At 39.9% G+C, this 12,065-nt stretch overlaps 1 protein-coding gene across 5 annotated transcripts in view; it reads left to right on the top strand.

Annotated features, from left to right (window-relative positions):
• Window positions 1-12,065, top strand: part of prkcz (protein kinase C, zeta) — a 612,152-nt gene that overhangs the window by 295,226 nt on the left and 304,861 nt on the right. For all 5 annotated transcript variants that reach the window (XM_041206302.1, XM_041206300.1, XM_041206299.1 and 2 more), the window contains one exon: window positions 5,246-5,327. In XM_041206302.1, the coding sequence (XP_041062236.1) occupies window positions 5,246-5,327 (82 nt within the window). The remainder of the gene's footprint in view (window positions 1-5,245; window positions 5,328-12,065) is intronic.

Below are 12,065 nucleotides of genomic sequence, written 5' to 3'. Positions count from 1 at the left end.
TTTCAAATATATCCCCAACGAGCCCCTAATTATGTTATGGCACAGCCGATGGTAAATGCTGAGTTGTTCAAATCCCAAAGGGAAACTTGAAACAACTGTCACAACTTGTTTTGTAGTTTGTATAAATTTCAAGATGTGTGCCTTGAATTCAGTAGTAACAAGACCACCAAGCCTTATAGGTTTTCCAAATCTAGATTGAACATTTATTAATAAGAGAAATGATTTTTAAAAAAACATACATAAAACTACAAATTACTATGATAACATCTAACTCCTCTAATCAATCTAATTCCCAGTTGCACTTTTAAGGCAACAGAATTACACATTTTAAAAGACTCAGGCAAAGTAACATGATATCCTGAAGAAGTCGAATTCTAAGTGAGTTTTCTTAACTACAGTCCTTTGAAGACAGCAGCTTGAGGCATAGATGCTGAAGGCTTTTCATACTTTTACGATCTTAGAATGCCTACTCTTACACACAGCCTTCACTCCTTTATACATATTTTCCCCTTTGAATACAAATTCCCATTGTTTCACTTTGTACTTTATCTTCCTGATAATGAAAACCTCTCATAGCACTAAGTTTTACCAGTAATCTTTGGGAAAAATAAGCACACTGTTTCTAAATTTCACCTGGCTAGGTGACACATTTTCCCCTCCTTTGAAAACAACCTAGTCTGGTTTATTTAAAAATGTAAATGTCCTTTTACCTTACATTCCAAACATCCCCATGTTTACCTCATTAACATTTCAAACCTAACTTCTACTCTTACATCAAAGCATCCAGATTAGCTGCCTCTAATTAAATTAAGTCTCCCACACATGCACACACAGACACACGTGTAGACACATCCCATTATTACTCTATTTTACAATAAATTCCAATAACGTTATGGAAATTATTATATCTTCCTGACATTAGCAAATCCTCCCACCCCGCCATTGTCAGTTAGGAATTTAGCTGGTGCTTCCAGTCTAGTTCCTATCTATTTTTTCATCATTGTGTCCACGATTACCTTTTCTTCTTTACTACGTATTACTGTTGACAGATTGAAACTAGTTGCCATGTCCATGAAGTGCAAGAGAAAAAGAGTCCATTGCCACAACTTCATTAAAGTCTCTTGCTAATGGGAGACTCACTACAGGCCCTGATGGTGTCCTCCTATATTTCCTACATATATCATATTTCTTACTCATCCCTTCTATAAGTTTAGTGTATTCATCATCCATTTATCCCTGTATCCTTTAGTAGAATTTTTAACCTGTGACCAGATGGATGGGCAAACTGCCAATGTAGTTTAAAAACAATTTGCCTTTTTGTCATCAACACTTCAACATCGTAATTTGAAATGATGAGTCTTAAGGGCATACAATAATGTCGCGGTTGCATAAACTCTAAATCTACAGATTTCCCAAAAACAGTTGCCTTACCATGTTCCATACCTAATTTCATTTAAGCCTTTTTCATAGACAGCTTACTCAATACTTAAGGGTATTTCACTGGATAATATGTCTGTGCTGATAAAAAGGCTTACTGCGCCTACATTACAATGAATCTCTTTAGTGAGTTTTACGTGTTATCGTCCCCAAACCTGAAGTAAGTTGAACTTTCATATTCCTTAACCTTACTTTGGTCTTTGCTATTTAGAGAATCCAGGTAGCAGTTTAAACCACCCACTTCACATACTGTGGACATATGCCCACTGTCTAATACAGCACAACTGAATGAGTCTGCTACTACAACATCCATCACAGGACTAAAACTTCTGGCAACCAGTACAGTTCCTTCTGGCTGATTTGTATCGTTAACTTCCCCTTCCAATCCTCCCTTGTATCATTTTGTAAACCCTGCTATTCCGTTTTGGACAATTCATCACGTAGTGATATTTCGAGTCACATTTGAAGCACCTGTTTAACGTTCCTCGGCTATTCCTGGGGTTCATTCTCCTGTCATAGATGCCCAATTCCTGTCGTCTGTTAGAGTTATCAAAAGGGTGTCTATCTTCATTTGTTTGTGGTTCTTTTTTCGTTTTGATTCTCGCGCCCCATATCTAAATGGTCTCGAAATGCTGCCAGCATTGAATCCTCCATCTTTTGTGTTACTACTGAATGTTCCATTGGTGTCATGAAAGTGGCTGGAAATTAATGTTTCCCCCCTCAAAAAATTTTAAAGTTTCAGACATCTGTTCCAAAGGTGTGTCTCTTTCTGAGAATCTAACTAGAGTCAAGATCAGGAGCCTAGCCATGCTCAATACTTCAGCACAACCCAACAATTTGAAGGCAAGCACTGAATTAGGGATCTCCAAATAGAATTTCTGCAATCTGTTATATAACCTGTTAAATTCCATGATATATTCTTATATGGAATAGCCATCCCTCCTCCTCGGTTTATCAAGATCTGACCATGCCTCATGTGCATTTAACAAGTCATCTTTCTTATAAATTTTAAGAGATTATCCAAACCTTCCTCAATGCCCAATGGATGAGCCTCTAGCTCTGAAAATACTCTTCACCTGACCCTGCTTCTGGCGGGAAGCAAATGCACTTTGCTTTTTCTTTGGTGAGGACGTAACCCGTGTCCATATATCCACTTAATTCTTCCATTGGTAATAAAGTTCAGCTTCACGAAACGACGTTGGAAAATCATACCCTGATATTTTACACTTGGTTTCAGCCATTCTTCTCAAAAGTAACTCCAATAACAATAGGATTTTGTCGACATGAGAGCTAACTGGCGGAAGAAGTGTATGTGCTGGCTGATTCGCAAAAGGTGAAAGATGAGGCAGAGGTCCAGGTGAATAACTGCTGAAGATGCAGTCCTGATCAGGTTTTGTTGAATCTTACATGGCAAATGGACTCTGACACTTCTGGTTATACACCTTTTTCTAAGACCAACAATTTAGAGGCACTTCGGGTGCTGGCCATGTACTTTGGTCTGTTGTAGTACTGTGCCTTCATGTATAGTAGTTGCAAAATAACACGTGAAAATGCAAAAAAAAACCTTCTGTCTGAAAAGGTATCTTAGTTTCTAATCTTCACCTGTAGGTCAACCATCCTCTGCCACCAATGTTAACTGGATTCATATGGTTAGTGAAGTTAAAAGTCAGATATAGCAGCCTTCTTTGCTGGAGAGAGTTTATTGACTTAGTTCATAGTGAACACTACACCCACCCCACCTCCAGTGTCCCAGCTATCACCATCTATATGCTCTTTTAGTTCTATCCTCATTTATGTACAAATACCCATTGACTTTTAACAATGTAATTGGCATTAAATCTTAACAGTGTAATTAATAAGGCATTGACACTGACACAAGGTTGTACTCCAGGTGCACTTGGTATAAGGGAATGGACATGTGCCCTCCTTCAATACCCTTTACCAACACTTTAGCACTTAGTGCACACTCTGGTGGCAAGGACATGCCTTTCCCCAGGAGTAGAGTTTGGCTGGCCCCTGTATCTCTCAGCATCACTATAGGCTCACTTGCCTTGCTCTGGGAAAATGTGGCAACTCTCTCTTTTGATACAAAATCATTGTAACACTCAGGGATTTTTTAAACTCACCCACAATCTCAGTAGTGTGTCTACAAGGATTTGCTGCCGCAGTCAGAGCCATAGCCTGATCTGCTATGCTCTCTGTCTGACTCCCATTTCCTGCATTGGGCTTGTGTGCCCCAATAAATCCCATGGGTTTTTTCCCGTAACCTCTAGCAATCAGCCTTGTGGCAGTTAAAACACACAGGCTTCTTGGCCTCACTCCTCCTCTTAGCACCATTTCTGGCCTGAGGGAGATCCCCTGAATTCCTAGCTGTGCCTTCTCTCCCAGGGATACTCAGTTTCCAATCACTCTCCCACCTTCTTTCCTTCTCAGTTGATTGGGGATGATTAGGGAAGGGTTTCCTTTGGGCTGAGTGTTTGTGGATAAGCTCATAATCATCAGCTGGAGTTGCTGCCTACCTGGCCCCTGTTCCTCTGTGAGTTCTTATCGGGAAGGGAATGGAGTTTTTGAACTCGAGAATTATTTCATGAAGGTTTTCATCGGTGGCCTCAAATTTTAAGTGCCCATACCCTCTGCTCAAAAGCAAGCTGCTTAAGCAATTTGCATTCCAGGTACACCTGGTCAGGCAGTTTCCCGAAGTACAGAATTTCTGATAGTGCATATCTGGCATGAACTAGTATGCACTTAAAATAGCCCTTTTTACTGCTTCATAGCTTGTTGCACTTTCCTCAGGCAAGAGGGAGTAAATCTTCTGTGCTTTTCTGGTCAGCTTACTCTGCAACAGCAGGGATCAGTGTTGGGCTGGCCACTTTCCCTGCTGTTCCACCCTTTCAAATGAGATAAAGAAGGTGTCCACCTCTTCTTCATCAAACTTGGGAATTAAATGGTGAAAAATGAACACCTTAAGTCTGAGATAGGGGTGTCTTTAATGGACACAATGGAATCCTCACTCCTCAGTTCAAGCTGTTTTAATTTAAACTCCCTTTCTTTTTACCCTTCCTGCCTCTCTCTTTTTCCCTTAACTCAAATTCCATTTCCAATTTCTGCTGCTCCTCAATTTCCACCTCTAGATGTTTCACCACCTGTTTTAAAATTTTGATTTTTCTGGCTTTCAGCAGAACCCCACCCCCGTCAGCTGAAAGTTGAAAGATCATATTTTCAAAAATAAAGGGGCATAGCTTCGTGACAGTAGGACCAGGAGTAGGCTTTTCACCCCCTTAAGCCTGTTTCACCAGCCAGTAAGATCATGGCTGGTCTGCACTGCAACTACTTTTATAGTCCTGGTTCTGTGAACCTTGATATAGTTGTCTAACAAAATTCTATCTGCTGTATTTTTGAAATTTTCAGTTGACTTGTCACAGTTTTTGAAGTAGGACGTTACAGATTTCTGCTCTGAACTGCCTAGCACAAATTTTAAGGTTATATGCTCCCTTGTTCTGGCCTCCACCAAAGGAAACAGTTTCTATCCATCTGAAAATTTTGACTTTAAGGCATTTTGTCAGTTGTCCTACCTGTCCTACAAATATTTGATTTGTATTTATACAAGTGATATTTAGCGTAAGACTTGATGAAAGAGCTGTAGTGCAGTGGCACCAATCTTTTCCCAGCTGATAGTTTGGAATGAAGAGCGCAATTTAAATGATCTCTTGCTGCTCATCCACCTGGAATCCTGACAGGGTGCCAGATATATCAACAGTTTCTTCTGCTATATGAATGATTTTCCTCTGCTTCCTGTTTTAATGATTAGGATCCGGTCATGCCGTCCCCCGAACCTCCACTTGATGACAAGACTGATGAAGTTGACATCCCTTCAGAAGAACCTGATGGAAGTAAGATTTTAACTTACAATCCTTTAAGAATGATCAATGATACTTAAAAGAAACAAAACAAAGAAAAATACAAAAAAATGTTGCTCATGTGTAGCAATGGTTGAGCCTGACAAATTAATGAAGAGTAGTGGTAGGAGGTGTACTTGGTAGTGCTCGATGCTGACATTGGGTGCCTAAGATGGCAATTGTTTCATTTCTCAGTTCTAACATCCCTCATCCTGATGAGCACAAAATTCACACAGGTATTTTATTTTGTTTGAAATATCTTGTTCATTTATATATATTTAAAAATCAATTCTGAGTGTATAATACTACTTCTGACTTTTGGAAAAACAATTCACTTTGTTCTGCAATGTTCATGAGTTGCATCACCATCACCAATATTTACTACCTACATATGAAATAAGAGCAGAAATAGGCCATTCGGCCCCTTGATTTGCTAAATCTACCTAAGCATGATCCATCACCCCACTTGTTTAGTTTAAAGCCCTCTACTTCCCTATTCATGCGGCTTGCTAGAACACTGGTCCCAACACGGTTCAGCTGTAGGCTGTCCCAATGGTACAGCCCCCACTTTCCCCAGTACTGATGCCAGTGACCCACAAACCAGAACCCACTTCTCCCACACTGGCCTTTGAGCCACGCATTCATTGGCCTCATCTTATTTGCCCTATGCCGATTTACACATGATTATCTTTGAGGTTCTGCTTCTTAGTTTGGTGCCTAGCTCTTCATACTGACTATGCATAACCTCTGCCTATATCATTGGTACCTAAATGTACCATGACAACTGGATCCTCCCCTTCCCACTGTAAGTTCTTCTCCAGTCCTGAGCAAATGTCCTGAACCCTGACACCAGACAGGCAACACAGCTGTCTGGACTCTCTTGCAGACCTCACTTTCGTCTACACAAGTTGTGAACAACTCAAACCTGTTTAACAGTTGCAAAGTCTGAGGTTCCTTCGCTGCTGTCTACTTGGTCCTTTACCTGCCTCATTCACGGTCACATCCTCCTGTCCCTCACTCTGAACAAAACAAATGACCAATTCTAAGACCGTCTTTGGAGCAAAGTGTCCAAGTATTTCTGTCCCTCCCTTATGTTGTGCAGTTTGTGTAGTTCGGCTTCCAGATCAATAACCCTGATCTGGAATTCCTCCAGCTACTTACACTTTCTGCAGACGTGTTTGTCCTAGATCGCCTTGGCGCCCAAAAGCTCCCATACTTCACAGTTGCAACATAACTGCCCGGCCATTGTTACTTATGTTATTTACTTAATTTAGTTTAATTACTTTCTTAATTAACTTAGAATAATTCCTATATACATTACAATTTACTGTGCTTCTGAAAGCTAGTACCACCTACAACTAAAAGTTATACATTTCTTAATTACACAGATATGTGTTTTAGGTATTTATTTTATTTTTATCTCTATATATTTATTTATCTTAATTTTAATTAATAAACGCTACTGTTCCCAATTAGCTTTACTACTGCTAGTACAAAAACCTTATTATGAAGAAACCTTACTGTTACCAATAAATTGTACCAGCATTTAAAAGATAAATGAGCAAAGCAAGTAAAATATTCACCAACCAATCACATATCTAGTTCCCTATGATGTCACACTTGAGTTTCTCCAAATCTGGTCATCCACTGAGACCCATCAGCAGTATCAGCACCTAGATGTTTTATCTCCCCAGCTCAGCTCTGACTCTCGCTCTTTCTCGCACTGTTTTATCTCCCCAGCTGCGCTCTCACTTTTGTTCTTTCTCGTGCTTTTATCATCTCCCCGACTCCGATCTCACTCTCAATCTTTCTCACACTGTTTTATCTTCCCAGCTCCACTATCCTAATGATTCTAGGTACTGTATACACTCACGTAAAATTCAATCTCATAAAACTTGACCCCAGGAATTTTGGCCTTAAAAAAACATGATTTTCCATTTACCTTGTTTAACGATCCCCCTAGTTTTTTGGAGATCAAAGCCCAAAAATTTTAGAACCAAGAGGTGTGTGGGTTTGGGAGGAGAGAGGCCATTGCTTTGAATGCTCGGGCTGCAATGAGTTGGATGAAGGAACTCAATGTATGATTGCTAAATTTGTGGATGAGACAAAGATAGAGAGGGAAATAAATTGTGAGGACATAGAGTTTACAAAGGGATTTAGATAAGTTAAGTGAGTGGGCAAAAAATCGGCGGATGAAATATAATGTGGGAAAATGTGAACTCGTACACTTTGGCAGGAAGAATAGAAAAGAGCATAGTATTTAAATGGAAAAGGATGCTAAACTCAGCAGAACAAAGGGCTCTGGGTGCCTGTACATGAATCACAAAAGATTAGTATTCAGGTACAGCAAGTTCGGAAGATAAATGAAATGTTATTTATAGCAAGGGGAATGGAATATAAAAGTAGGGAAGTTTTGCTACAATTGTGTAGGCTGTTGGTGAGACTACACCTCGAGTGCTATGTACAGTTTTGGTCCCTTTACTTGAGAAAAGATAAAATAGTGTAAGAAGCAGTTCAGAGAAAATTCACTCAACTGATTCCTAGGATGAGGTGGTTATCTTGTGAGGAAAGGTTGGGCCTGTATCTATTGGAGTTTCGAGGAATGAGAGGTATTCTTATTGAAATGTATAAGATCCTGAGGGGGAATTGACTGGGTGACTGCTGAGAAAATGTTTTCCCTTTATGGAAGAGACTAGAATTAGGGTTCAGAGTTTAAAAATAACGGGCCTTCCATTTAAGGTGGAGATGAGTTATTTTTTCTCTTGGGGGATTATTAGCCTGTGAAATTCTCTTCCCAGAGAGCAGTGGAGGCAGGGCCATGAATATTTTAAACGCTGAGTTAGATAGATTCTTGACTGACAAGGGTGTCAAAGGGTATAGCGGGTAGACAGAGAAGTAGACTTGAGGCCACAATCAGATCAGCAATGATCATGTCAAATAGAGGAGCAGGCTCAAGGGGCCGTATGGCCTACTCCTGCTCCTAATTTGTATGTTCGTAAGTATGTTGGTATGTAATTGGAAAGGCAAGGGTGAAACCACCAAAAACTAGTCAGCATGGGTAATGATAGCAAAACATAAATCCTAGTTATCATAAAAGTAACAAAGAGATAATTACAATGATGTGTTAGTAGCTGAGATTATAAATGCTGATTTATTTTTAAAAAGGAAGAGAATGTTGCTTGCAGCTTCGCATAGTGCCAAGTATAGAAGGTAAACTCACTGAGGTATCACTCAAAAACTCTAGCAAAGGAAGATATTTTTTATAAAATGCAATAGAAATGCAATTACAGGCTAGTTTTTTTGCAGCAGTATATGGTTAAGAATATTGAGCAGAGGATTGGGTTTGAAAGGTTTATTTAACAGACTTCAGCACCCTTTTCATAATGGGTTAAGATCTATTTAAATTAATTTGGCAATACCGCAGCTTCCTAGCCACTAGAGGTCACTCTATCCATTTATTGTGCTTGAAATCAAGCACATATGTCAAGCCCTCGAAACTTTACCTGTGTAAAAGTTGACCCCATGACATTCAGCCTAAAAAATTGATCTTTCAAATTCTACTTTTACATGCGTGTTTATAGTGTTTTTGATAAGCTGAATACAATTTTTGTATTCGTTTTGTTGTGAACTAAAACAGAAAATATCAGAGCAATATGGTACATTAGTGTACCAAAATGTTGTGTTATTGTTATAAGATACAAATGTGCGCCCAGTAAACCTCCACATGGTGTTTTCTAATCCATGCTAGATTATTTGCTCATTAGGTGCAGAGTAGAGATAACAGATAATAAAGACTACTCAGTCTGCATGTACCTCTGAGTGGATACTTAAAAAAAGAAAATTGCACTTGTCTGTGATCTTGTTTAGAAAATAGTGCATAGGGAGAAGTGTGTATGCCAATGCCCAGACCTGCTGCCCCAAATCCAAAGGACAAAGTTTATTTCTGCTGCTCACATATTGAGGATGGTGTGTTCAATTTCAGTTTCACATTTTGTTGATTCCACTCTGCACTGTACTTTTCTTGTTGCCATTCTGTATTATTTACCTTTAAAAACAGAAAAAACCTGTTAATATAGCATGATAAACATTGATAAGCCAATAGGGTCTTGTTATGCAAGTTAAAATTTTGTGATAGCTAGATCAGAAATCCAATAAAACAACAAAGTTCATGTTTACATTATTAATGTACAATCATAACAATGTGTGTGCTGTGTTAATATATGAACTAAACTGTACATGAGCCCTTTATTTCGATCTCCCCTTTTTCCTCCTCCAGCACTCCACACCCCCAGGCCTTTCTTTCCAGCCTGCTCCCTTTTGCTTAATAAGTAAAGTTGATACATTTTGAAAATACGGGAAGCTGGGAAAAGGTGGAGGGGTAGCTCTGTTGGTTAAGGATGATGTTAGTAAAGTAGTGAGCGGGCCCCACACGCTAACAGGTAAAATGACACGCAATGATGTTGGGTGTGCGTCCTGACGTCATTGCACAGTCCCGCAATGTTTCATCCAGCAGGCGCATGCCGGAGTCAGCTGCGCACCCGCGCTTGAACGTCAGATTCTAACACTGTAGAATCAGTTTGGGTACAGATAAGAAATAGGAAAGGTAAGAGCTCACTTGTGGGAGTCGTTTACACTTGTGGGAGTAGTTTACAGGCCCCCTAACAGTAGTTACATTGTAGGACAGAGTATACGAGAAGAAATAAATGGGGTGTGTAGGAAAATAATCATGGGTGACTTTAATCTACATGTAGATTGAGCAAATCAGATTGGCAAGGGTAGCCTGGAAAATGAGTTCATAAAGTTTATTCAGGACAATTTCTTGGAGCATTATGTTCTAGTGCCAACCAGGGAGCAGGCTATTCTAGACCTGGTAATATGCAATGAGACAGGATTAATCAATAACCTCATAGGATTTTTCAGTCAGCATGCAGGGCGGGCCCCACACGCTGACAGGTAAAATGACACGCAATGATGTTGGGCGTGCGTCCTGACGTCATTGCACAGTCCCGCAATGTTTCATCCAGCAGGCGCATGCCGGAGTCAGCTGCGCACCCGCCGATATGTAAACAGTCTATTAAGGCCATTAAGAAATTAATTGATCTAATTGTTAACACTGCCCGTCCAACCTTAAGGTTGGTGGGCAGGCGAAAAGGGCAAGTGGCCTTCGCATTTTTTTTTAAGAAACCTCATCCATGCGCGGGATGAGGTTCCCTAAAGCTTTTATAAAATAAATACATTTTTTACCTAAATATAAAAACATGTCTCATCTCATGTGACACAGTCATGTGAGGGGACATGTTTAAATACATTTTTAAACCATTTATTCAATTATTTCAAGATTGATTCAATCTCCCTGAGGCAGCTCTGAGCCCTGACTCTCCTCCTCCTCCTCTTGCCTGCACAGGTAGCGCTGAGCGCTATGGCTTGCATATTACGCTGGGCGAGCCTTAATTTGCCCACCTGTGTAAAATGGTGGCACGGAGCCAATCGTGGGTGGCGACCAGCTCTGCGACTGCTCCCACTGAGCCCGCCAGCTGCCTGAAAAATTCAGGCCATAGTAAAGGAACCTCTAGATGACAGCAATCATAATATGATCGAATTTGAAGGTGAGAAGAGTGGTTCTAAGACTAGTGTTTATAACTTAAGTAAAGGGTATGAAGGCAGGGTTGACTAAAGTGAACTGGGAAAGTAGGTTAAAAGGTAGGACAGTAGAGATATTTAATAAATCTCAGCAAAGATTTATCCCAGTGGGAAAGAAAGACTGAGAAGGATGCATCATCCATGGCTAAATAAGGAAGGTAAAGATAATATCAAATTGAAACAAACACTGTATAAGCCTGTGAAAACTAGTGGTCATTAGAAGATTGGACAGATTTTAAGAACCAGCAAGGCATGACAAAAAAAAAGGAAGAAATTGGATAATGAGAAAGCTCGCTAGAAATATCAAAACAGGTAGTAAGAGTTTCTATAAGTGTTTATTATAGGACAAGAGTAACTAAAGTGAGTGTTGGTGCTCTCTAGAGAGAGAATCTGGGAAATTAATAATGGAAAGCAAGGAAATAGCAAAAGTGTTCAGCAGGTACTTTGTGTTTGTCTTTGCTGTAGAAGTCTTAGAGAACTTCCCAAAGTTACTTGAGAGTGAAGAACTTTTAACATCATCGTCAAGGAAAAGGTATTAGGAAAAGTTTTGTACCTAAAGGATGGCAAGTCATCAGAACCAGATGGCCTGCTTCTCGGGTCTTCAAAGAAGTGACTGCAGAGATAGTGGCGGCATATAAGCGACCCAAAATTCCTTAGATTGTGGAAGGGTCCTGGCAGATTGGAAAATAGCAAATGTAACACCTTTATTCAAGAAAGCAGGAAACTATAGATAAGTTAGCCTAACATCTGTCACAGGGAAATTGCTGGAATCTATTATTAAGCAGGTTATAGCAGGATACTTAGAAAATCATAATGGGATCAAGCAGAGTCAACATTGTTTTTTGAAAGGGAAATCTTGTTTGAGCTCTTTGAGGATGTGACCATAAGACATAGGAGCAGAAATTAGGCCATTCGGCCCATCGAGTCTGCTCCACCATTCAATCATGGTTGATAAGTTTCTCAACCCCATTCTCCAGCCCTCTCCCCGTAACCTTTGATCACCTTATCAATCAAGAACCTATCTATCTTGGTCTTAAGTACACTCAATGACCTGGCCTCCACAGCCTTCCACAGATTCACCACTCTCTGGCT

Source organism: Carcharodon carcharias, chromosome 15, assembly GCF_017639515.1.
Source record: "Carcharodon carcharias isolate sCarCar2 chromosome 15, sCarCar2.pri, whole genome shotgun sequence".
Lineage (NCBI taxonomy): Eukaryota > Metazoa > Chordata > Chondrichthyes > Lamniformes > Lamnidae > Carcharodon > Carcharodon carcharias.
Note: the sequence above shows the minus strand (reverse complement) of the source record. Positions and strands in the feature narration are given on the sequence as shown.